The following is a 27,493-nucleotide window of genomic DNA, read 5'->3' as shown; positions in this document are numbered from 1 at the left end:
TCTAATTTCTTCCATTTTTTGTGGTGTTATCTAAGGTGTGCAGTAGTCTAACAGTCCAGATTGTTGCAGCACAGGAACATTATCTTGTTCTTGCTGCTTTCATAGATTTATAGAGAAAAGTGTGAGTCATCTGCCTGGTGGTTTGTAGGAGTTTGTAATGTGATGAATTATCTCAGTGACCAACACAACAACAGCGTATTTGCCCTCAGCTACTGCTTCATGGTCCTCCGTGAGCTTTGAGCTCTCCCAGTGGGTCTGCTGTGGCGGCGGGCTGTATGACGCAGCGGCCCGAGGAAGCTAAAGTGGGACACACAACATCTTGCTTGGATGATTGATCACGTCACAAGCAGGCAAAGTTAACCGGCTGAAGACTGCGGGAGAAGAAAAACTCTCATAAATGATTCCGGGTGGGTCATTAAAGATGTAAAGTCGGCAGCAGACAGCGTTCTGCACTCGGAGAGGAAGCTCCTCGTTCTCCCTTCGTTTGCGTTGTTGCATTAAAAATCATGGCAGTAAGCATGGGAGATTTAGGTTTAATAAAAGCCAGTCTGAGGATGACATTTCAAAGACGGGCTTTTATTTTTCAAAATCTTTCTCTGAATACATTTTGATCTCCAGGATGCAGAAATCTCAAAAGGTGATAAAATGCACAAAGGAATTCAGATGTAGGAGAACAGGAGCACAAACTGTTCAGAACATAAAGAAAAGAAAAATGGATCCTGTTTGACCTCTTTTATTATCAGCCCACATTCTTGAGGGAGGCTTCATTCTTAACAAGGTTCGTCACTGTTGACGGGAGGTGACGGCTGTTTGGGTTACTTTGTAAAAATCCAGGTGATCCAAATGTGCCTTAAGAAGCTTTTTAGAGAAAACACTTAAAGCTCCGGTTCAGTATCTGATGTGTGTGAGTCGGTGCTGTCGGTCCTTTCGGTCTCCAGTGGATCACGTCTGGTATCAGTGTGTTTTGTTTGCTTTCGGCCGGGCGCAAGTTCACACATTTGCTGGTGCAAAAAGCGTAAGAAAGGAGGGGTGGAAATGGAGGAGGGTGCTGTGTGTGCTGGGTTCAGTGACAGAAGCTAAAAGCCTCCTCAGGTTGCCAATGGCGTGCGTCACTTCAGTGTTTAAAGTCTCTGAGCAGTTCGGCTCCCACATGTCACATTTGTGTCCATCAACACACACTTGAAGATGTGTGTTGATTAAGTTTAATCAATTTATTTAGCGCTTCCTCTACTGTCTGCTGCTTCCTGCTTTTATTTTGGTAAGTTATAACTGTTTTTTCATGAATGTATCTTTAGCAGAAATTACCAGACAAATCAACATGGCCAAGTCTTTTAACAGAAATATTAGAATCAGCATAAATGTAAGGAATAAGTAATAAAGACCCGCAGCACCTGAGCTGACCAGATGATCATTCTGAAATGTATTTGACAGGACCTACACGTAGCTTGCAAATCTCAGCATTCAACATACTTTCCTCATAATTTCTTACCTAACTTTCCTTTCCTGACTGTCAGAGGTCAAACCCTTCAGCGGCCTCAGCATTGAGGTTTGGCTGGCTGCTACCTGTACTCTGCCTGGGGGCTGACTGGGGAATGAGGAGCAGCTCGGGGGGCGAGGGGGGGGGTAGGGGTTGAGGAAGTCAGGTGATGGAAGAGGAGGGGGGACTACAGGCTCTGAAAAGACAGGAGACGTCAAAACAAACTGTATTAACACAGAAAAGCGGCAACGATTCAGTGTGATTGCACAAAATCCTTTATTTCCAGGACCCAAGAGCACATTTCAACACACGGCTCAGAGACAAACTGCATTTTTAAAAATATTTTTCACGCACAACTACAACCTTCAGTGAGAAAAGTAGCAAAATAAAGTCTGTGTGCCTTTTAAAAAATTAACCACGACAAAACAGCGTACGAAGAGTTTGGCTTCACTTCAAATCTGTGGACAAAGTGTATTTTAAAGAGAGCAGAAGACTTTTCTTTACATAAAATGTAGTGTTTTGAAATATACTGTATCTCTTCAAATACTGAACATAGTACGTCTTACTGTTATGGCACCGTATCGTTTTGAGCTAAAGTGTCTTCAAACTGGACATAAAGATAAAACACACGACTCTTGGGAACAATATTCATACAACATGGAGTCATAAAATGCTTTTTTTCTACAAGATTACTTTCAGTGCTGGAGAAAAGAGTTTGTAAGAGCAGTTATTTTAAAGTAGTGCTTGCAACAACGCCATTAAAAACACACTATTTACACACACAACCATTCTTTTGTTTTAGTTTGGAAAAACGAGTTATAAATGTTTTTCTTCTTCATACAGCATTTGTTCCCACAACTGTTTTTAAATAATCTGTTTTTCAATAAAAGACAGTTTACAAAAAAAAATGCAAAAACAGTCAACGGAAAATGAACAAGAGGCAAATCTGTAAATGCATTTTGTTGTTGTGACGTTTGTCGCCAGCTAATGCTACCAATATGACTTTGAAGCACCTTTTTGTAGTGAAATAAAAGCTTCATGTTTCCTTTACAGTTTTACACAAGACATTCAACAACGGAGCAACTACAGACACACGTGTGTTCACGTTTCTCATTTGGTTTCTGAGTCGGTGCTAAATGCTAAATGCTGTCTCGTCTGTCGTTGATCTTCCGGCTTCTTCGCGTTTTTGACCAAAATCAGACTGTTTACTGCTTGTTTACGAGCATAAAAGACGACAACTGATTGGGTGTGAAACCACAAACCGTGTGATGGAAACGTATCCATGCGTGTAAATTACTACTTCCGGAGTAAGAAGCTGCACGTGCCCCACCTGCTCCGGTCTACTCTGACAGGACATGAGTCGAGGTTATGATCTGTTTTGTTGTTGTTGAAGTGTCTGACATCAAACAGAACCAACAGAGATACAGAACAGTATTCAGGAGCAGCGTGTATGGTCTGTCACAGTGTCTCTTTTATGATACCACAACCCAACAGGGACATTTCTCGACTTTAACATTAAGAAGAAAATCTGAGCAGGGTGTAGTTTGAGTCGCAAGCTCATTCTGATGATAAATGAGCACCAGAATTTCAAACATAAACATCACTATTAAAAATATGGGAACTGAAAAGTTTGTCAATCCGACAGGTTGGATTTTCTGGCTCTGATGCATTACTGCCAAATATGAACGTAAAAAAAGGATTCCAACTCCTGTTCCCCACATTTGATTATCATCTCAATAATAATCTACTTTGTTATGACAGGAAAACAAAATAACTTTTATGCACTTCCTCTTCTGCCTTCAGTTGTAATCAATTATTTACAATTAGGTCCTTAATGGATGACTGTGCGCGTGTCAGTGCATTCAGTGTTTCCCGCACGACACGGCTGCAGGTTGGAGGAAGTGGGAGTCTGACAGGCCGAGGCCGCAGAGACAAAGGCATTAACGGGAGATTTTCACTGTCTCCGGTCAGGAAACAAAAATGCTTTCTGATGTTTGATTTCAGTGCCACTGACAAACGAATCAGATCCTTTTCATGATTACGTCTGTAACGTACATGTAAGTGCACAACATCGTTGTAAACCTCAAACGGGCTAAAATGCAGCATTAGGATAAACGTTGGGATGCCACTGCCACAGAGGCAACGTGGTTTGTCTGTGGTGGCAGCTATAAATAAAAAGCTCTCAACAGCTCATCCTTTTTTTCCCACCTCTTTAAATCTCATTTCAACAACATTTACGGTAAGAATGAAATGCTTTTCTGTCGACATGTAAGAACCGGGACGGATCTATGAAGCCTACATCTGTGACAAACAAGCACGGATGGTGAAATAATCTGTTGGTGTCTCGTAGCTGTTAGTATAAAATATTCCTCTCATTTACATACGGAGCATGTTCAGCCCGTTCTTACACTTCTGTAACAGTTCTTCTCGTTTGTGAGTGTTTTTATTTTTCCCTTTTGAATACTGCAGAGTGTAGAGACAGTTTAAATCTCCAACTGTGGTTTTACACGTTTCAAATCTTTACTTGTGATTTGACTGAAGACCATTTTTCAAAGCGCTGCACACCATGAATTTGAAGGTAAAATATTTCAGACTTTCCAGGCAGCTGTTGGTTCAGTTAACTCTGTTAAAATACTACCAGTCTGTCTACATGACGACAATCAAATATAAATCAACTACTTGCTTTCTGTGGTAAATAAACTGTCAAACAAGATATAAAGGCTTTTTACATCTCTGAAACTTTAAGATAATTTCAGCCTGGATCCAACTTCAACCATCAGCCGTTTGCAAAGTAGGAAATGGATCGTAAATTGATCAGTGCAGGGAAAAAAAACGGTCAGCAGTCATGTGAAGGATGCTCATTATGAAAGTGAGTCCCACTTTATTTAAATATTCCAATTTTCTGTCTCATTTTATGGCACTAAAACTTTACATGATTTACAAACCATGATTCTGTGGACGTTTTGTCACCAGTTATTTTGAGCGTCAACGAGATAAAACGGTAGCGGTTGTTGTTGACTGTAACGGCGTCTCTTGAGGACATCATTTACGTGTATATACAGATTAGGAAGTGGTGAGTTTTGGCTTGAGAGCAACAATCCAAGTCAGCAAACTGGAAACACCTGACTGATGGTAAAGAGCACAAACTTCATCCAGACATGGAAACTTTCAGTGAGAGCACTACTGGTAACGCACAGCGGGGCGTAAAAAAACACTCCTCCTCCCGATTCTTTCTTTAGCAGGCTGTTCTTTAGGTCACTTGTGTGACTCTGGTTTTCTGAGTGGCACAGGTAGACGTCTGACCAAGTGGCGAGACGTCAAAACAAAAGCTATAAAAGAGAACCAGATCTAAACAGTGTAAATTTCTTTTTCAACCCTCCAATAAATCCATACAAAATGCTGTTGTCACATCCAGAGAAAGTTTCCTTTTTTCACTCCTATTTCCATCTGTACCTTCTCACAACCTCCTCTGACACTCGGCCTTCGTCCCCCTCAGAGGAAAAATCCAGATTTCTGGGGGTCCTGTAGGTTGGGGAGTCCGTCGGGGCAGGAGGCGGGGATGTTGCCCGTCGCCACGCCGTTTCCGTTGGGCATCAGACACGTTCTGACGTACGCTGCGTTGGCAGCACTGAGGAGGCAACCGTTCTCCAGCTGAGAGACAAAACAATGTAAACACAACACTATTGTCATTTTATTTAATCTTTTCCACATATTTATCACAATTTCTGCTCTTGAGGAAGAAATAAAATCCAGATGTGTTTTTATTTTTAATTCACAGATTGTAAAAAGTCAGTCCTGAAGTTCTTTGACAGCTCTGGAGTCACCGTTGACCTTAATCACACGAAGCAGGTGGGGTCGGGTCATAAGCACTGAGCAGCAGATGTTTAGTGGGCCGAGCGCTTGTGCTGAGAGACACCATGACAGAAGGAGGAAGACAAGAGTGTTGCTGACTGTAATCCCCTTCAGTCACTCTAAACAGATTAGGTCGTTTGTCATCTAGATAGCGCTGAAGTAGTACAAGATGCAGTCTACAAGAAGCCCTGAAATTTTAGCATTATATATATATCGTGTTCTTTGCAGACAGCTCAGTCTTACTTGGACTCACATACAGAGACGTAATAAATGGAGCTACAGTAGAAGCCTTTGCTTGTATCCGAGCAGAGAGCCGTGTCTCGCTGCTTCGCCTGCCTCCCCCTCCGCCCTGTGTTCACAGCATTAGGTAATGATGACAGTCAAATTGTAGGTCAGCCCCGCTCATGCTTGACTGGCTGGCCTGCCAGTATTTTTCTTTCAGCAACAGCCACTGACCCTGAAGAATAACAGTGGAGGCTGAATGGGGTGGATATGAATGGATGCCTGCTGGGGTCGTCCATTTCCGGGGCCGACCGCGGCCCGTCCCGACCTTATTCTATTCATTATTGTACTCTTTCTCACTACTGCTGCTTTACTGCTCTGTCCTCTCTCTGGCCTATTCTCACAGATTTCATTATATTTCTTTTGTTGTCTGTTTGTTGAGCTTGTTTTTCACTCTAAACAATCCAGTCCAGTGATGAAAGAGAAACTGGGAGGCCCAGCTGATCTCTGAAAACTATTGGACATATTTCAATAATACAGTATGTCATAACATTGTTATAAACATGCTGCAGCAGGTTTTTTTCATCACACAAGCTTCATGCTGTTTCTCTCCTGCTTGTTTAACCGACAGCATGATAGTCTTCTCTTTGTATATCTGCAGACTTGCTTCTGTTGGAGCTGCTGAGACATTCCTGGTTTAAACTCTGCTTCAGACTCAAATTTGGCAGCATTAATTGGCCAACTCTCATTACCTGGTTATGTTTTACGATGGGGATTTCTCCAGACCTCTAACTACTCGCGTCTTTGTAGTCAGGCTGATTTGCCTTTTTGAGGAGGACATTTCCCAGCCTTCGCTGCTCTGTCATTACTGGAAAAGGTTTCAGTTGGACTTAAGACAAATTCCTGCTTTTCCTGAACATTATAGAGTCTCATTAAGAAAGCCAAATAATGTTATTATGAGGTGAGTTTAAGCTCCAGCTGTCCCAGAAAACCCCTACAGCTACTTTTGTACAGTGGCTTATAAAGCACACATTATTTTTTTAGTATCAACTAGTATAGGTCACATTTTATTAGGGATAAAACTGACATACTTTTCATTTTCACATATCTGTATATTATTTTCAAAAAAATCCACTCAAGACAATAAGGTTATTTCATGCATGCAAAAACCTTCAGCACAAATCTAACAAGCCTCCTGTGGAACTGTAAAAACCCATTAACTTCTACTGACTCTATTCGACTCTATTGCTCAGGCTGTGCTGCTCTGACCCATCTCTCCCTTGTCTTATTTACATGGCATGTCTGGTCGCATCATCACAGTTTACACGGAGCTCCATGAAAGCCCGGGGCCTTTGTGTGCTGACTCGGAAAAAAATCTATTTCCATGACAGTGAAAGAGAACAGCACAGGGTTGAAGGGTTGGGGTTGTAGATCCTGCAGCCCTTGGTTTGTTGATGTTCACTGATATATTTTAGGGCAACAGAGACTTCAGGCCTCGTCAGTGTGCTGGAGTCTATATTGTGGCTCCCAAACCAAACAGTTCTGAGGAGAACTGGCAGCTGTAGTCGTTTTGAGATGGTGAGAATAAAGAGAGAAAGACAGAGGAGTCCTGACACGGGACAGAAGGTCTTAGAGGGATTAATTTCCAGGATGACTCTTGAGGGAGGGGAAAACATTACGCACATGCCCACAGCGATGGAGCACCAGCCTTGTTTTCAGGGAACTAGTACGGTAAGGTGATTATAAATGTGTTTAATGAAATCAAACTGAATTAAAATAGTAATAGCTGGAAAATACTCACTGCCATGTTGCCAAAAGTTGTTTTCCAACCTCTGGACTACATTCAATCATAACGGCCACATGATAACTAGCTATTCGTGTCTCTTACCTTACTGTGAGTGGAGTCTTGTGTGGTGTTGAACACGCTGTAGGCCTCTAAGGATGGCAGGCTGTGCTGCGGCTGCGACAGAGCCAGTAGCTGCTCTAACTCCAGTGCAGAGTTCTGGGTGGGACACAAACAGGATGCTGGAACCGGAGTCTGCTGCAGCTGCTGCTGGTGTTTCTGGTGAGCCTGCAGCTGGTGGGGCCGCGCGGTGGCCACCGAACTCTGGTAGTGACAAACGTCCTGCCTATTCAAGCCGTTCAGTACTGCGCCGTCTGCGTGGGGAGTGTTAGGGAGACTGTAGTCTGTGTGGTCCACTGCCACGTTTGGCGGAAAGGCTGCATGTCCATTTGGGATGTAAGATCTGTTTGTCGTCGGTCGAATCTGATTGTGGAAGCCCGGCAACAAAGTGCTCCCGCTGCTTACCTGCTGATGGGGCTGGAGGTGGACAGAGTGTGGGTCCTGCTGGAGCTGCCATTGTTGACTTGAATCCAGAAGAGAGTTATTAAAGTGTTTGTGCTCACCGTTCAGCTGTGTGGCTTTCAGTGCAGTACGTGGGTGGTGATAGGTGTGGGGGCTGGGATGCTGGTGGTTCTCCGTCGTTACCACCCAGTCACTGTTGGGACTCCCTGTCAGGTTGTTAGTGTTCACTGTTCCCGGATGGGAGGCAGACTGAATATGTCCTATTGGAGCTTTTAGCAGCTCACCTGAGCTGATGTGTTGCTGCATCTGTTGCGACAGCTGGACGATGGGCTGCCTGCTGCTGGGAAGAGTTGGAGGGACAGCAGGCGTCAAACATGCCTGCTGGAAGACACTTTGGGAGGAGTCTGGGTTTGATGGATGGCTCGAAGATCCATACCCACCTCTGTCCTGTTGTCCCTTTGCCTCTGCCCCGCTATCCAGAGAGTCCTGGATGTAGGAAAGGATTTCGTTGTTGGTAAGAAGGTCACTGAGTGTGGGGATGTGGTTGGGGTCCAGCTCCACCTGGATCATCCTCTCATCCAGAAGCAGCAGCTCCAGATCCTCAGCGTTCAGGCCCAGATTCTCCAAAGCGCTGAAGAGCTCACTGTTGGAGCATGTTTCCTCTCCGTCCAGAGACAGAGAGTCCAGGGTAGCCAGAAGAGGGTCAAAACCGGTCGTTTTGCCGTTGCATCTCCCCGCCTCACCGTTAGACACAATGTGCCAAGTGTCACCACTTAGCAAGCCATCAAAACCATCTGTCTTGCTTTGTTGCTCGCCAGGAATGCTGCTGTGGTAGGAAATCTTGGGCTCTGTGTCCGGCTGGCAGACATACACGGACTCATCCTGGCTCATCAACACTCCCAGCAGGGATTTGGGGTCCAGGTCATCTGCAGAGCTCTTGTTCACTTTGCTTTTCTTAGACTTGCTGCCTTTGGCTTTGCCTTGGAAGGAATCAGGGAAGCCATGTAGTGGAAAACCGGTCTGGTAGAGAAGAGCCTCTCCGGTGGCAAAGGTAAAGGGAAGGTGCATAGATCGCTTCCTCAGGTGTTCCCCTCCTTCCTCATCCCTGTGGATAAAGCTATTACTGAGAGGAAATTAACAGATAAATAATGTAAAACACAAAAAACGACGCTGGAATGAACAGACACTTACGCTAGAGGCCTCTGGGTTGCGATGATATAGTCCGGCTTGCTATTCTTGTAGACGAGCCGGGCGTTGGCCTGGACCCACTTCCACCGGTTGTCCTTCGTGAGCAGCCTGAAGACGGTGAGTCCACTCTCGCCCGTCTTTATCACTGGAATCACATCACACGACACGTTGGAGGTTCCGTGTCACTGCTGCTTACGTTCTGAACGCCCCGCAGTGCGCACACACTCACACTGCATTTGCTCACCCGGGCGTACCGCTCAGATGGAGGCTACATGCACATGTTACAAGTCCTGTTTGCACACATTTATGCAGCACAACACACGCATCATCAAAACCTCATCTCCCATAACCCCTGATCTCCACGGCTCAGTGTTGTGTGTTTAATTGTGGCGCAGGTTGTGTTTTTGTGCTGTCTCGTTTCTAAACAAACTTCACTGAGGCAGCTGTACAAAGACGGTGCATCATAATGTAACAGCATTTGGAGAAACAAACAATCAGTACCGTCCTCTTTGAATCTAAAATAATGTGATTAGTCTTCCTGTCTATGGAAAATGTTAAAGTATTTACGACTGTATAACAGGAACATTGTGTCTATGTTCACCCCCGGAATTGTTTTTCTATCTTCAGACAGTTTCAGAGTCTCCTCTGTATATTTTTAGCGGTAAAAGTTGCTGACCTTTAGAGCAAACTACAATATTTATGCCTGTGGACAAACTCTTTCCTTTTCTTGAGGGAGAACAACAGTGTATCTCAGAGACTCTGACCTATAAAGTTACTTAAAAGCTGTATCACTCTTTTTTTTGTTTCATTATATTTGTAAATATTTAAACATATTTTAAAATTGGACTATACATTACTTCTATCGATCTTCAATAGAGATCTCCGCTTATTCCAGAGATGCAAGTTTCTGCTTTGTACAGCTTCTTCTATTATCAATCCAAGATATAATATGTTACTCAATCTCACAACCTGAAATGTTTTCACGGTATCACTTTCAACAGAACCAAGACTTCAGTTATCTGTACTGATCTGTGTCATTGTTTTGATGAGATTTTTGCTCATAATCTGGGGGATTACAGGAGTAAATGTCTGTTATTTGCCGACTGGGTCTCTCATCTGTCCTGACTGCAAATAAACCCGAGCTGGAGGGAATCTGCACCTCAGTCTGAACACATTACTGTAAGTGATCTCACCAACATACTCAACACGAGTTTCTAGATGTATTACGTTTGAGTCAGCACACAGCACTTTAGAGTCTGTTTCAAACATCTTGGTTTTTGTTAATTCTGTTTAAATAATAAATAAATCATCTGTAATTGTCCCTCCTTCAAATAAAGAAATAGGAAAGTGTTCATGAATCCAAAGAGGAAACTCATACTTCACATCATGTCTGCAAAATTCTCATTATGACTGAATTTCTCATTGCTATTATTGAAATTACATCTAGGTCTGATGTACACGGAGATCTTTATGTGTGTCTGTGTTTTATGGAAACCTGGCTTCCCATCTGTGTGTGCATCAGAGCATGCTAAACATGTACGTATCCCTGTATTATATTTCCAAATGCATATGCATGTATTTCCGTTTCTGTATGCATGACTACATGCGCGCAGAATGTGTGTGTTTGTGTGTGAGCGTCTCTGATAGCGGTGATGCGGTGTTGGGGGAGCCATGGTAACGACTAACCGGGTCATCCGGTACACGAGCTAAGTAGGACACTTGACTCTCGCTCTGAGATTTCCTCCATCAACAACAGACACACAGAGCGTGCGTTTGTCTGTTTGTTGCATGTGTTACAGATCTAATATGGAAACATTAGACAGGGGTCAACACACTTCTACTCAGATTATAGACTGATCTCGGATCAGAGTTTTAAGCTGGAAACGTCCCGACTTGTGATATTAAAATAACCATTAATATGTCCAGTCTAATTAACATCACTGTTTTCAGGCCTGGAAGTTCCTAAAATAGATTTTTCAGTAATGGTCAGATGGTTCATGTGTCAAACTTCTTCCTCTGAACATGCTAGTTGGGCCTGGAATTACAAATACATGTTGGATGTTATGGGTTTGGAAAATAATAACGAGAACAGGACCTTCCTCTAAATACAAGTTTCCTCGACAAACTTTTTTTTTTTTTTTTTTTAATTTGTAAAGTCTTTTGTGTTGAACTAAGTAAAAATAAGGTAAATAATTGTGCAAATATACAAAAATAATTTATATGCAAAATGCTGTATATGAATGTATATTAAGAAGGAAAGACAACAACTTCATTACAGCAACTGAAGGTTTAGGGCACCTTCGAGAGACTTGACTTTTTCAGTTTCCCCCACAAACACCTGTTTTCACTGCAGTCGTTGCAGCCATTTGCATCAGTAACCTTTCAGCGTCACTCATGCTTCATGAGGTGGATCGTGTAGTAAAGCGTGCAAAAGGAGAGCAGCTGTGACTTACTTCGGACGTGATTTTCGGCGCAGTAGAGCATATCAGCAGCGTGGATGAACTGGTATCCCGAACCTCGGACTCTAAGCTCCGCCTCGGTGTAGCCCAGAACTATTTTACCCCTGAGAATCCAGGAAAAGCAGAGGACACGCAACAATTTCAAACGTATTAATTAAAAATTTAGTAAACGTAATCGCAGAATGGCATTTCGGGTTTTGCCGTGACGTACTTCGCGTCACAGGCCATAGGTGTGAAGTCGAGCTTGTGTTTGGTCCTGAAGATCATGTTCCTTGTCCTGATTTCGAGGATGGCTGGAGGCTGGAGGGGTGTGGCGATGGCGAACAGGGCAAGCTGAGGCGGGGTACTGCCCTCGCTGTCACACTGCTGACGGCTCTGACCGTGGAGGAACTTGAGCCTTCCCTGGATGTTTAACGCCTGAAAGCATTTCATTTCATTAAATTATTGTCACTGAGTAAAATTTAACCAAATGACAAAAGAAAAAGCTTTGAGTCATTTAAAAAAAAAAAAAAAAAAAAAAAATCCAGTTCAGCTGCCTGTGATTCTTCTTCTGTCCCTCTGAGACTTCAGCCATCAAGCTTCCACAGCAGGCATGTAAGTGCTGTTTCTTTTCTCCCTGTCGAGAACCATCAGCCCTATTTATCCTGCTGGGTCATGTAGGGAGCAAAACCACTTCAGAATACACTGCAAACACATTGAATGCACTCGTGTCTCTGACTGAAAACCCCGCAGTTTACTCTGCTCACATGACTCTGTACAGTATTTAAGTAACTGGCACTGGGACGTCTGCATATCATCATTTAGTCTCTCCATCAGCAGAAAAGCGTGACCTAAAAACTGGTCAACATAGAAAAAGTGCCAGGAGACATTTTCATGGATGACTCATTCCGGTATTTAATTAGCTGAGTTTAAAATAATCTTTAATTGGCTTCATATTTCTGGATAAACAAGATTAAAGAAACAAGAGCTTCAGTTTTTTGGTGTGAACATGGAGCAGCATGTTGATGATATTAGCTTTAACAGGTTATGTTTTATTCATCTTTATTGTTCATATCTACAGTAACTGTGTCGTACAGTGAAAACTCTTCTGTGGATATAACATCAACTTTAAGGAGACCTTCTCAGAGGAGATTTTCTCACAAACACCAAGTGAACTTTCAAGTTTTGGATCACCTACCACCAGCAGCCCACAGGGAGTTTTTACAGCCTCAGAAAAACCTGAAAGCACTTTCTCCCGTCTTCTGTCCTTCTCTCACCCTATGGCATCTCGTGTGAAGACCCCCCCCCCCTCAACCCCCTTCACTGTTAGCTCTGGTTAATTGACCTTGGTGGGTTTAAGAGCCTGCAGCCGTGATGTCAGGAATCTAGCTCTGAATAGCAGGAGGGATTACGAAAAACAAAGCCAAAGCGACCGGTAGACAGAAACAGAAACCTGGCTTACAACTCACGCAAACGCTCTGGGAGGGAGGACAGAGAGATGCGGGTTCAAACCCCCGCCAGAGTCCTGCTGGATTGACCAAGAGAAAGAAAGTGAAACCCCTATCAGCTGAAGGCCTCCGTTTCTCATCTCTCACAAAGGAGCAACCGTAACCCCTTTATCATCCCTCACCTGTTGTCTTTTTAATTAGAGTCAGAAAAGAGACAGTCAAGTTATGTAGGGAATGACATGAAGTTCAGGTCGAACCAGGAACTCACTGCTTTCCCATGTGGTCTGCCCCCTGACCACCCAGCTATCGGGACCTGTTATTGATTACTGTGATCTTAAAGGCCCTGAAAATTAATTTTCTGAATTAGCTTTTTACTCTAAGTATTGGCATCCTTAATGAATGATATATTTTCTGCACATGAAGTGGGCGGGGCTTGGTTGGAAACATGCCCTGTGTTGCGAAATCCATACTACCATACCAAAAGATTCGGTACGTCTCAATTCATTGTATGTTAAATGCAGTATACCAGAATTGCCAGGATGTCGCATGCGGCTTTGAGGAAGTTTTAAGTTACTGCTGTTTGATTTTTAGACTTCAATTAAAACCAATTGGCTGCCTGAAAGAAGGAAATCAGTCCTGAAGCTAAAGTATGCAGTGTAGCAGAACATGGCTGGTAAAGCTAAGGTTGCATTTAACTACTTTTTACACTATTGATTATCCATTATTCTTATCATGAATTAGCATTTTATACTTACAAAGACATAAAACAGAGAAAAGTATCCTCATATTTGTTAAACTGAAAACAGCAAATCAGGTATTTGCAGCACCCTGGGTGTGATATTGTGCCTTGCTCATGGGGGACCCTTCCCTAGTTTTCCCAACAGCGTCTGTGCTGCCTCTCTATTGTGTTTTTCTCCGTATGCAACACATTGTCTTAGTTCAGATAGCAGTGGCCGGTCTGGAGCAAACAACCCTGACTAAGCAAGTTCTCCCTGTGCTCTCATCTCCTCTGAGTAGTGGGAGGATTAAGGCCCTTTTCCCCACGACCCCGAGGTTCTCTTAAGGCGGATTATGGGAGTAAATGGTGGCTTCTGATGGCTGAGGAACTGAAGTGGCACGCCATATCGCTGGGAGCACAAACAGGCCTCAACACACTACGGGCCACAAACATGAATCCAAAGAACAAAGGTTAATTTACGGTATCTTTCTTAGTTCAAAGCCACCTTCCTCTTTTTTGGAATCAGGTTTCAGTCTTACCAGGAAGCCGGAGGAATTGTCCAGCAAACAGCGGAAGCGGCAGACGAAGCTTCGCTCCAGAAAGGATGAGTTCTCAGGTGGAAGCTGCTCTGGGTTATAGGTCACCAGACAGGAAGAGGTCGACACCAAACCCCCATCTGAGGACATTAAACAAATTTCCTAAATATTTTAACTATGATTTAAATTTAAAAAAAAAACTTCACATCAGAAGATGGCTTGACCTAGTTCTGTTGCTTGTGTGTGTATTTATTTGTATGTGTGTGTGTGTGTGTGTGACCTCGGAGCAGCTGATCCTTACTTAATTCAAAATGACAGGTGTGTAAATGTGTGTACAGTTTGTACAGTAAGAGCATGTGTGTGCAGGTGAAAGCTGATGTGTCCTCTGCTGGGTTATTTTTCCGTATGTACACTCTGTTTGGCAAAGTGTGTGTGTATGTGTGGACTATAAAATGTAGACCACATCTCAGGAGGCTTTCATCAAAGGTCACCTCTCTCCGACCTCACAATCACAAAGGGGAAAGAAATGTCTGCGGCTTTTTAGCGATCCGTTTCCAGAACTCTGCTGGATCTGATGTTCGGTTTGGATCCTGAGTTTCTGTCAGTTTTCACAGAAATAAGACACTGAAGCATCTGCATGCTTGATAATTATAACATATTTTGCTGCCACCAGGAGCTCCACAGATCTTATAACATTTACACACAATGTACAGTGCTTATTACATGCCTATTGTGTGCCAGCTTAGGTTGTGATGACACTGGAATTGCTTTCACACACACACACACACACACACACACACACACACACACACACACACACACACACACACACACACACACACACACACACACACACACACTCCTGCCCTGTAACTCTAGATTTTACCTGGAGGAGGAGCTGTACGTGAGCACACAGATGTCCCAATCAAATGGCCAGACATTAAGAGGACTTTATGGGTTTTAAAGTCAGTGTAAAGTCCGATTAAGCTTGTGTGTGATTAGAGAAGGTCCCGGGGAAATGTGCCTAAAGCAGTAATATATCACCAACCTGGTACACCTGGCTCCTGGGAGCTCAGCAATGTTCAGGCCTGCCTTTGACAGGTTTTTCTAACTTTTTTAGAGAATCGTGACATTTAATTTCTGTACAATAACTCACCTCTGGCAAAATCCATCACACAACAATAACACTGTTGTCTGTGTTTCTTGGTTGTTTGTATATAATATATATAGATATATATACTGTACTGTATATACTGTGCATTTTATATTTTTTACTGCTATTTACTGCTATTTTATTGCTTTTCTATTATTCTATTATTATCTTATTGCTTCCTGTATGCTGCTGTAGCGAAAAAATTTCCCCTCGGGGATTAATAAAGTAAGTAACTACCTAACCTAACCTAACCTAACCTAATTTAGATTCTCCTGCGCAAGCACATCACAGACTTGGCATTAAAATAGTGACAGACCTGAGGAATCTGTGTGAGGTCCTGGGCTGACAGGTGGGTTGAGGGCCCAGTGCAGGTTGCTCCTGAACTCCTGCTGGTCTTCCGTGTGGATCAGTTCAAACACACTCTGGTGCATCACGTCAGTCTGCCAGGAAAACATTACAGGGTTCAGCACAACAGCATTAACTGCAAATACGAAATTCAGGTGTCATTCATTAAAAATACACAGTACATGAGAAACATGGTAAATTCAGAAAAAAAAAGAGTTGTAGAGTTCAAATGGAAAACATTTTAGCTCTGATTAAATTTTGTTATATTACTGCAGACTGGATATGAGACAACATGTCAGCAGGTAGCCTGAGGGGTGCGTTTCATTCCGTTTTCCTTGAAGTAGAGCCAAAAGAAATCAACTGTCACTGAACGTTTAATTCAAATAGCTGAAATTGAGCCAAGGACCTGCTGTGACTGTGATATCTGTCGTCCAGACCCAGCATGACCTGGCTTTGGACCAGAGTGGAACCACCCTCCCTGTGTGGGAGGGTCAAATCAGGGTCACCAAGAAGGAATTTTGATAGGTAGAAGTGTTGGGTGAAATGCTTTTCAAACTGTATCTGGGCTTCATGCACTCTGGCTGTTCAATCTGTTCATGTTCAACTGTTGTTTGGGTCTGTAGTGAAGGGGCGTCACCAGTTACACACTGTAAAAAACTGTACTTTTATCAGTACAGTATCAGACAAACTTTGTGCTCAATACCGTTCTCTGTGACACAGAGTTAGACCCTCACAGGCAAGAAGAAATAATCATGTCATGATATTCAGACCAAAGATTGGTGATAAGATCAGTGATCTTTATCTATTTGTTCCTCAGTTGTGCTCTATTGTGTGTCATTTGGGTGGTGCCTCCTTCGGGTTCCCTGGGCATCACACCACACCAGCTTGTTTCCAAACACCACACATGAGCAGAAATGCAAGGTTCCTCATAGATTTGGTTTTGTTTGGTAGACCGGAGGTGACGGGCCTCAGGTGGACGGGGAAATGAGGGGTGAAAGGTGATGTTCACACCTTGATCCAGCCACAAAAGCGTGTGTATGGGAGGCAGAATGAGATGTGTTTGAGTACAGTATGTTCATATCCAGGGTGTCAGTGTTAATGTTTGTGTATGTGAGGGTGTGAGAAAGACCGACAAACACACTTTGGATAATTTGGTAAACACATTCTCCAAAATAAGAAGCAGATTGGCTTAAACCACTCGCTGCACATGTACTTTTCAATTCAATCCTCTGGGCACTGAGGGTGATGCGTTCACTTGCTGCTTCCTGAGTCTGCTTGTTGTGAACTCCACCCCTCTGCCTCTCAACATGCACCTATGCAGCCTAGAAGATAAGACCTCCCCCATTTTAGTTTAACATGAACAAATTACAAGCTTAACATTCACTTTCAGTACTTTCAAAATCTGACTTTGGAGTCCGGTACACACTGTGGAGAATATTCTTTCAGGTGCTGCACTTAAAGCTCCCATGCACAAGGATTTGCAGACAGAGCATGTTGGTTGGCTCACTTTGCATCATCAGGTCTGAACCCAAAATATTCCCATACTTAAGTACAAGGACAGGGATCAATGTCTGTCTTCATCTACCTATAATTTCTTGTGTTTCGGGGTCATTTTTTTTTTTTTTTTTATAGATTCCTAAATCCTATTTGTAGACGTAATGAAATATACAGCAGCTTTGTTTTATTCTCACCAAGATAAAAGAGGCCAAAGTCAAGGTGCACACGCTGAGAGATTCAATACCTGATGGAAGCCGAGGTAATCCTGAATGGTGTGAGAGCAGAAGAAGACGATTCCCTCAGCTGTCACCACCAGGATGAAGCCATTGAGCGCCTGCAGAGAGGAGACATGGATTATTATATAATGCAGGCAGAGAAGCAGGTACCTTCACACAAGGAAAACCTGATGTTCGATAAAACAAAGACAGATTGAAGATATTCTGTGTATATTCGTGCACGTGTCAACATGTCAGCACAGCAAATATATCAGCATGTTGACTTAAAACAAAAACAAATGTCAGCTAAAACTAAATATTACACTTATGTGGAATAATCTCATCTTAAAACCTGTCAGATAGATATGTCATAAATTGTGTGTTTTCATTGTGTTGCAGGTTTTGGACTAAGCTGTATGAGACCTCATTCCCGATAGTTTTATTGGGTTCGTATCAAATTCCAGTGAGAACAAACGCTTTCAAATTCTAAGGAGGAAAAATGGGGCAGGAGAGAAGAGAAGTGAGGATACAAGACAAAGATAACTAAAACCCAGGGATGAGACTTCTCCCCCGGGCGGAGGGAGGGAGATCTAGATGAGAGGCTGGAGTCGAGTGGACGTCAGTTCAAAGAGAAGTCATGTCGATGAGGAGGAGGAGGAGGGAAGAGAAGGAGGTCACTACTGGATGACTAACACCTCCATCATCGCTCCTCCTCTCCCTCTTCGTCTTCCTCGAGCCTCGGGGCACTAAGAGGAGGTGATGACACTATGTCCCGGTGCTGCAAAGAGTCACAACGGCATCCTGCCAGGACTCGCCTCCACCTCACTGATGAGGATGATGATGATGATGTTTACGAGCTCGGTAAACATGCAGTCTTTATCTGAACAGACACGTGCACTAATACACTCCTCCTCATTTCCACATGGAGGCTCAGACAGTTTTCTGATATTCGTATCGTTGCCGTTGGGTCAAAACTTAACATCTCCTTTTGAAACCTCTTTCAAAATCCATTACATGATGTCAAAAATGCATTAGCATCGGGCCTAAAACACAACAGTTTCTCTTAGCAGCTGAATAATTCACGTTTGGGAGGGAGGAGGGTCTCACTCGTTAATGGAGCAAGAAAAAAAATACAAATTCTGATTTTTTTTTTTAAATAAAGCTCTTAGAAACTAAATTACTATACTAATATTACTGTACTACTTCATCCTGATTGGCTGAAGGCTGCTCATTATTTACAGTAGCTGCCTTTATACTGTACCACATTAATATACACAGATGGATCCATGATCTGTCCTGCAAATAAGCTGTGGTTTCTATGTAAAGAGTTTGATGTTCAAAAATAAGAATGTAAACTAGAGTCTCCCTGCTGGAAACCTTATTGGCAGAAAAGTGACATCACATATAAACAACATATAGTGTGGGTAGGTGGCCCCGTCATTTAGTACTGAATCATCAGAGATTTTATTTTTGTTAATGGGTTAAAATCCAGATGTGAAACCAATAAACAGAATCGAAGGTTCATCGATCACCAGATTCAGGTTTGACCTTTAAAAATTGGTCAGAAGGTTCAAGCTGCAGTGTGTCTGACACACACACACACACACACACACACACACACACACACACACACACACACACATAGACTGGAGTGGAATACATGCACTGTGTGTAAATATTTACTGTAGATCCATCTGTCTGCAGAAAACACATCCCTCTCCCTCCCTCTCGTGTTTGGTCAACCTCTCTCTCCTGAGATTGTGTGTGTTAGAGAGACCGCGGTGGTGTTTGTTGTCTCTGTCAGTATGTTCCCCGACAACCCAATGAAAGCAAATACTGCCAACAAAACACAGGAAAACTCTCTTTGTCTCTGTTCCTGCCTCAGCGTTTATCATCTTGTGTCATGACTGTTTCCAAAAGGTTGTCGAGTTTCTGTTTGACACAGAAACATTGTCATCAAGCGCTTACAAATAAATTTGACTTGAATCCCTCTTTATCTCAGTTCCTACAAATATATACACACACACTCAGTGAGGGGTGTGTTTAAGATCTGGTGATATACTGTGAAACATCCAAGAATACTTTAAATGCTTTTAGTTTATTTCCACCAACACACATGGTCCATCCAAACCCCCTCGCTTCAATAATAGATGTGTTCACCGGCTCTGTATAATTCATGGGCCGGTGTCTGTCCTGGGCCAGAGCAGCTGAAGGCAGGAAGCCGCGGCCTTTCTTACTGCTTACTGATTTCCACGTCTGGGATCAATACAAGTAGAAAAAATCTGCTTCCTTCTCTCCATCTCTGTATTCAACATCTGTATAATAAATAGGTGAGCTGCAGTTTCAGGCTGGTTTTAATGATGAAGACACCTGAGTGTCTCTAACATATACAGTTCATAGCTGCATCACACATACTAAAGGAGCAGAGAAACAAACAGGTTTTTTACTTTAATTATTCCTCAAAATTTTGCACTTTTCATGACTTAAAACCTCTTAAAACCTGCAATAACATTTATTTTTTTGGCCACCTGGATGCAGCAGAAACAACGAGTGAAGTAAATATGATGAGCAGTGACATAAGAAGGAATAAAACAGGATGTCAGCAGGTAGAGTTTGTTGTTGGCCCGAGCTGTCTGTTTCTCACTGACCTGCAGCAGCAGCTCCCCCTCAGGTATTCGGCCATCTGTAGATCCTGCCGTCTGGCTGCCACTGCTGTGATCAATACTCTTGTTTACTCCATTGGACAGCTGGTTCTTCAACGCCACTACAGAAATAGAGAGCGTAAGTTAGTGATGGACGTTGGCAGACATCTCTTCAGCAGTCTGTTTTCATGTTCCAGTATTCTGGCAATTACAGTTCAGCTGAATTTGATTTGTAAGTTTGTTTGACTTTTCCCTTTGCAGTTGCATCCTTTGGTAACACGCACGGTCCAAATAAACAGGCTGATTTAAACTGAAATGCTCCCCATATTGACAGGAGGAGAGCTGTTTATAATGGAGGACCGTTGGGAGTGACGGCTTTACAGCAGGAGACAGTGCGAGTGACAGAGGGGGGAATTTCAGGACACAAGGCAGAGCGGGTAACACCTACAAAGATGCTGAGAAGAGGGAAAGAGGACCGCCTGAGACGGAAAACCACAGGACAAATGGAAAAATACAGATTACATCTGGATAACTGGGAGAGAAAGGCAGACGGATATCAACAAATATTCGGCGTGTTGAATAAACACAACTACCGTCTTTTTAAAGTTTATTGACAGTTATTGTGACTGAAGTATTTCCTGTACTGTCAGACAGATGAAAAACCCCAAATTCTCGGTGACCTTTGACCCCTGAGACAAAAACATGGAAGCCAGCCGTGCGCCTCTGACCCCGGGGATAAAATCTGTTTGAGTTGGCTGAGTCTGAGAAAAACAAGAGATTTTCTGGAGCAGCAGTGGAGACCTTAATGGAGGAGGAAGTCTCGGACAATGCTGAGGCCGAAGGTTGCACCGCTTAAACGGTTCCTTCTGATCGTGACCCAAATTTCCCACAGCGATCAACAATACTCTATATATCTCATTATTATAATGAATGTCCACCAGCCTCTGAGGTCATTTTATAGGACAGAAAGCAACCACAAACCTCAATATGATCCGGAGTCACACTAAAGTCACCAGCTTCAATGTCAACAAGACACATTTCATTAAAAGCTGCTCATATGAAAGTGAATGACAGATTTCTGATTATTTATGGAAATCAATAAATAGAAAGCTGTGTGACTAATGGTTTTCTCTTTTTTTTTTCTGTTTACTTCCATGTTAATTCATGTAAATGCGAGCTGTGTTCCTTTAATATAAAGATGAATATAAAACTCACAGTTGATTGTTATTGTTTCCCTGCTGTCATTAAATTACTCATGAAGCTGATGATGTGAATAAATTGTGGTTCATGACTCCTGAACTGAAGCAGTGACTCCTCGCTAAGCTGTTTGTCGGTGACTCAGTGTAGTTAAAGCTTACAAGGCAAAGAGGGAACATAAAAAAAGCGTGTGCGCTATCAATAATTAAGAGCTGAAAGGGGCGGACGGGATATTTTGCGGCCTGACGTCATGAACGGGAGCCGCCGGCAAGAAAAAACACCCCGAGGCGACGGTGCAGAAGAGGGGAAGGGACATCTGTTGGCATAACGGAGGGCGGCGAGGACACCAACAGACAATTAAAACATCACAACAGCCGGTCTTTGGCCTCTGAGGGCATCAGCCTGGAGGAGGAAAACATCCAGCGGAAAGTCATTTGGAAGGTGTCACTGATTTTAATTGTATAATTAACAGACAATGTGTTCTAAATTGTGGTTTCCAATCCAGCGCGCCGCGACAAAACACTTCACTGTTGTACAAAAGAGAAACTGGTAATGGGAACAGGACATGTATATTTCAATACATTATTGATTCATAAAGTTCACTGTGAGGCCTTCAAATATTTTGTTTGGTCCACCGATGACTTCAAAACCAAACATATTATATTTACAATGATGAAGATTAAATTAAAACTGAAACAAGCAGCAAAATGTCACATTTAGGAAGTTAAAAGCAGCAACATTTTAAAAACAACTTATTGATCTCATTATCCGGATTGCTGTTGATTAAATTGCTGTCATTTTGTTTCCGGAATGAAAATACATCGCAAGAGAAATAACAATGAATTATTACCCAGCCAGAAATGACAAAATGTCATGACCTTTCAGGACCAAGCTTCAAATATTCACGCCAAATAAATAACATCATATTTGTTGTCTGTTAAAATCGGTTCGAGTGGAAGTTAAAGCACCTCAAAAGAACATCAGCTTCTTCTTTTTCTGCTGACTAATTGCACCTGATCCAGAAAAAAAAAAAAGAGATTTAAAACCTGCAAAAAGCCTTAGTTCACAAAGCTGACAGGAAGCAGCTTCGTCTTTGACAGTGACCTTCTGCAGATCGCTCAACAACTGTCAAGTCAACCTGCAGATGAGAACCAGCAGACAGCAGTGAGTCAATCTGGAGGGACAACAACACAAACAACGACCCATCTCATCCACCATCTCCTCCCCCACCACGCCGAGGTCACAGGGCGAGTGACCTGAGTACATTTTTCAGAGGCTCAGAGTCAACGGGACGAAAACAGAGGGCTGTCTGCAAACTACAACTTGTTTATGAGTGGTGGGCTTAAATACGTGTGTTAAATATTTATAAGGGACACTTTCGTTTATCATTTTAATTAAATATGCCTCTCTATCAAGCTATCTAGTGTAAAATATCATTATAATACAGGAATTTATGTTAACATTTCACATATTTTCTCACCTTTACAACATCAAGGTTAAAGGCATGATATCACACACACACACACACACACACACACACACACACACACACACACACACACACACACACACACACATATAAACATCAAGGGATCAGCATGAGACAGAAAATAATGCTGCTGTTACGTTAGGAAGAAGTAATCTGCTTTAAGTACTTGGCAGATGGCTTCACATGGAGACAGATGTGAACACGAACACACACACACACACACACACACACACACACACACACAGTGGGACGACCAGTGCAGCCATTAAACTTCCTCTGGACTCTAACCAGTCTCTCAAAAAGGCAGCCTGCAGTTGAAAACAAAAGGAAACACTCAGTTAATGGCTGTGAATATTTCTTGATTTGCTGTGAGTCTATATGGATAAAGCTCTGATTTGAAATATTGAGCAGCTGTGTGGTGCAGCAGCTGTTTCTTCTACATGATGATAAGTGACCTGCACAAGCCATCAGTTTGACCTGAACACACAGATCCGAGTCTGGACCTCCACAAATCAGAAGTATAAGTGACGTTAGGTTTAAAAGTTCCCTTTAAATGTCTCAGTGTTTGTGACACCTGTGTTTCTGTAATCCTTTTTTTTTTTTTTAAGAAGATGTGGAAAGTGGATTCTACTTTGTTCAATCTGTGCTTCCCCCCCGCTCTTCAAAGGCCTGTTAAGCGTCCATGGATAGATTATCCAGTGTTTTCATCTCCGCTCTGCTCACAGTAATGCTGCCGTCTCCATAGACCTACATTACCGCGTGGCTGAGACTTTGGGACAAGGGTCATGTTGTGGCCACGGGCAAGAATAGTTGACCTACAATATGTTTGTGTTGTATTAAGACATTGGGACGGGATGGGGTCATCCAAGGTTCAGGTGGTGGGCTGAAGGCGGGTATGCTGGCCTGTTTCTGCAGGGTCAGCATGTGACAAGCAGGTCTGATGTGGTTTTAATCAGACTTGCAGGTTACAGCTGGTGTGTAATTTTAAGCTGCTGCTTAGAACATCTGCTGAACAGCTAAATACTCAAACAGTACACAGATAAGAGACACGAGGAAAACATTTCAAATGTTATTAAATGGAGACAATAAGTATGTATTAAACTGCTGGACTTGTATTCACTTTATTGTACTGAACATTTTCTCCACATTCAGAAGGGTTTTTCTGGTTGAGTAGATTTGTGAAAGCCATTTGTTGTTTTTGGACTGAACTACAATCTGATTTTAATGGCAAATCTGTGAACACACATTTAAGACTGCCAAACACACACACACACACACACACACACACACACACACATATCCCAAAAACCCACCTGCTATGCTTGTAAGCCTGTTAACTCCTCGACAAAGCTGATCCTCAGCACTTTACCGCTTCTTAAACAAAGTCTGAATCACAGAGAGCCCAGACACAGAGGTCACGACCTCTAAACTCCCCACAGAACCCAAAGTACCACCAACCACCATCATCCTGCAGCCATACAAACACAAACACCAACTATCCCTGAAACAATCTATCCCACTTTGTTGTATAAACTCCTCAAGCTGATTTGAATCATTGACAGCAGGCAGAGATATGACTGATGAGATATTAATATGGCTTGGTCTAAAGTAAAAACTAAGGACCTGAAACACATGGAGGGTTAGAGCCTCCTTCATCACGTCTGAGTTGCATATCTGCACTTTCCCAAAACAATACATCCTGTCCGACTGTCCAGATCCTCCTTTCTGAACCTTCCTGTCCCACTCGGCCTCCAGAAACCCTCCCTTGACCTTCTTTCTGTCTACACGAAGCCTCCCAGTCCCGTCTCATCCTGCACATTTCCTGCCTCTGTGTCTGTGGGTCCTTTTTGAGGTGTGAAAAGCTATTTCAGTAGGCGTGGATGGAAAAGGGCAAGCAGCTGTTTCAAAGCTCCTGTATGACATTTACCAGCTTCTCTTTCCTTCTTTCTCCATTTCACGATTCGTGTCTTGTCACCGCTCTTAAACCACACTTTACAATCCATAATGTGCTGCTTTCCATTTAGCGTTTTGTTATATTTTCTCAGGCACATCATCACTTTTCCACTGAGCTTTTTTGCACTCTTTATTATTTCTACACCCGCAGCAGCTCTGCAAAGCGTCATGTGTTTCTGTGACGTAGCTGCGTTTCCTACCTGAGAAGAAGTTCTTGGTGCGGAGGTAGCTGACGCTGAGTCTCAGGATGGAGAGTTTGTCCAGGCTGGAGATGATGTCTTCGGAGAAGGGCAGCAGGCTGGCGAGCCGGTCCAGCTCTGAGTTCAGGCGGTCGCGGTGGCGTTTGGACGGGTTGGACTTGCCGCCTTCAGCAAGGGTCAGTTTGACTCTGGAAATGTGGGGAACACAATCATTATGAGCAAATCATGAATAGAGTTACACTGTTTTGTACTGATGCTGAAATTAGCTTCAGATTCAGCACTTCATGAGGAAGTTAAGGGAAACGTAACCTCCAGCTCTGAGCGACTGATTCTCTGTTTGTTGCAAAAACCTGTTCGATATTTTAGATCAAGCCTTCTTTCTTTCTGAAACACAGGTTCTCAGTGGTGAAAATGAAAAAAAGGGACATTTAACTGCAGAGCAGTTTCACAAATAAAATAAAGGATTCACAAGTTTGAAATCGGTTCCAGACAGAGCTGAGGCTTTATCTAAAATGCGTAACAGGTTTTTGTAGCATTAAGCGGTGCAAAAAACAGAGATTTGGTCACTCAGAGCTGCAAGTCAGGTTTCCCTAAACCTTCCCCACTAAATTATACAATAAAGAAGCCGTGGCCGGCATTTTTTTTTGTCTGTTTGAATGGAAAGTAACCTACATGATTACTATTTGATCAAAACAGCTGAAAATAATTATCAGAATATGAAAATTGCATTTTCTTTGCAAGATATTAAACATTAGCTTGCTTACAATGGCAATAATTATTATAATTAAATTAAATTTGCTTTTGCATTTTTTTATATTTACATTTGTTTAGCCTTCATTATCTGTGTTCTATCAATTACAACTCGAGAAATAATAGGAGTCTAAAATCATGAAATAATATCATCAAATATTTATGTAGTTATGAATGATGGCTGATATGTATTTGCAAATATTGATGTCACATAAATATTGATTAATAACAAAATCCAGTTTCTGATGTTATTAATGGCCTGTTTTCATACTAAATCTCATTTAAGGGATCAGTATTTAAAAAATACAACAAAAACAGACCTACCAAATGCATTGTGGCATATCAACCCTTTAAAGACGTCCAATGGATTATGTCTCACGAACTCATAGCTAAGGGGCAACGTACAATATTATTAGTCGGGTCTCCTTTGAATATATATTTTATATGAATACGCCTGTTCTTTTTATATTAGCATTAATTATCTGTTTGTACAGCAGCTTTCAGTAATGGGTGTCCACAGAAGGAGATTAAATGCCGCTTGCAACTGCATTGTAATGCATTTATTTCCTATTTACATGATATTTATTGCTCTAAACACATATTTGTGACCAATATGATTTAAATGACTTGAATTAGTGTCTGTGTGTGTGGATGTGTCCCATAACTTACCCTTTCTGAGCCGGTTTTCTTCGTTTCCGTCCAGCATACATGTTCGTTTAACTTAATTCACTGAAGGAGGTGAAGGAAATCCATTAACCTGCAGGAGCCACAGACAGTAGAGGCCATTAAGAAACCACTCCCAGAAATCACCTGCATGTGATTCATCTGCTTCCACTGACTGACAGATAAACGTAATGCGCGCTGGACCGTCAATTACCGTCTGGAAACCCGTTGAAACTTGTTTTACGCTACTAATGCAAAGCTTCGGGGTTGCGGAAGTGGCCTGACATTTAAAGAAAAATAATGTCACTGTTTGAACTCGGGAAAACAGTCATGAATTTCGAAGTAGTAGCGGTGCCATCGGAGTTTAATCGCTCCGGTTTTCTCGTCCATGGCGCTCCGCGCGCGTCAAAAACCTGCGGAGGTTCCGCTGTTAGAAAAAGGAAAAAAATAAATCCCCTTTAATTATCACATCCTGAGGGCGAATTTCTCATCGAAAGCCCGGTAAATTGAGCCGTTAAAGCTCTCCTCCCTGTCCTTCCTGCTGCAGAGAGCCGCTCGCTCCTCCGCAGGCACTGATTTGACTTCGGGAGCGCGCGGCAGGTCCAAGGTGACGTCACCAAAATAAATAAATAACGGTCGACATTTAATTTAGATTTAAACGAAATAATCCACGAGCCTCCAATTTGAGTGTAATTTTGCATACTCGTACACTTTAATGATATCTACAGCAGTTCGAAGCTATATTGTCTTTTCACTTGTGTTTAAAAAAAAAAAAAAAATTCATCTTTTAAATGCTGATTTTAATTAAAAATGATTATAAAATACCCTGCCTCAATTCAAAACACTAAGAAGAGAGTTGCACCGTCATCTAGTGGACACTGGGAATCATCACATTGACTTAAATAAAGAAAACGTATTTAAACTGTTTGAACTCGGTGAAACGAGTCAGACATTTTAAAGATGGCTGCTTGGTTTCTGTCCACGGCGCGTGCGCGTCATAACCCTTTGATGTCCCGCTGATTAAAAAAAAAACCGTTTAAACTTGTTTTACGCTGAAAATTCAAAGCTCTACTTGGTTAAAGGAGATTAAAAAAAAAAAAACAAAGCCTTAAATAAAGAAAATTAATGTAAACTCACGGTGAACCAGTCAGGAAAGTCGAAGTCGTCGCTAATTTTCTCCTCCGTGACAGTCCCTGGTGTCAAAA

General features: G+C 42.4%; 1 protein-coding gene across 2 annotated transcripts; it reads right to left on the bottom strand.

Moving 5' to 3' along the window:
- Nucleotides 1-1,734: 1,734 nt before the first annotated feature.
- On the bottom strand, nucleotides 1,735-26,843 carry ahr1b (aryl hydrocarbon receptor 1b). Of its 2 annotated transcripts, XM_069164057.1 has the most exons (12): nucleotides 26,503-26,843; nucleotides 26,295-26,382; nucleotides 24,876-25,063; nucleotides 20,043-20,158; nucleotides 17,424-17,513; nucleotides 15,654-15,777; nucleotides 14,188-14,324; nucleotides 11,715-11,920; nucleotides 11,498-11,607; nucleotides 9,048-9,189; nucleotides 7,440-8,961; nucleotides 1,735-5,128 (listed from the first exon to the last, which is right to left on the bottom strand). In XM_069164057.1, exons 2-12 carry the CDS (start codon nucleotides 26,333-26,335, stop codon nucleotides 4,970-4,972), a joined length of 2,835 nt encoding a protein of 944 aa, XP_069020158.1. In that variant the 5' UTR covers nucleotides 26,336-26,382; nucleotides 26,503-26,843; the 3' UTR covers nucleotides 1,735-4,969. The 2 variants fall into 2 exon arrangements, with proteins under 2 accessions (XP_069020158.1, XP_069020157.1); XM_069164056.1 differs by having other exon boundaries at nucleotides 26,295-26,843.
- Between the last annotated feature and the right edge of the window lie 650 nt (nucleotides 26,844-27,493).

The sequence above is a fragment of the Embiotoca jacksoni genome, unplaced genomic scaffold (genome assembly GCF_022577435.1).
Source record: "Embiotoca jacksoni isolate LCO1_2020_lvr unplaced genomic scaffold, fEmbJac1.0.p SCAF_30, whole genome shotgun sequence".
NCBI classification, from domain to species: Eukaryota; Metazoa; Chordata; class Actinopteri; family Embiotocidae; genus Embiotoca; species Embiotoca jacksoni.
The sequence above is the reverse complement of the archived record's forward strand: the minus strand, read 5'-3'. Positions and strand labels throughout refer to the sequence as shown.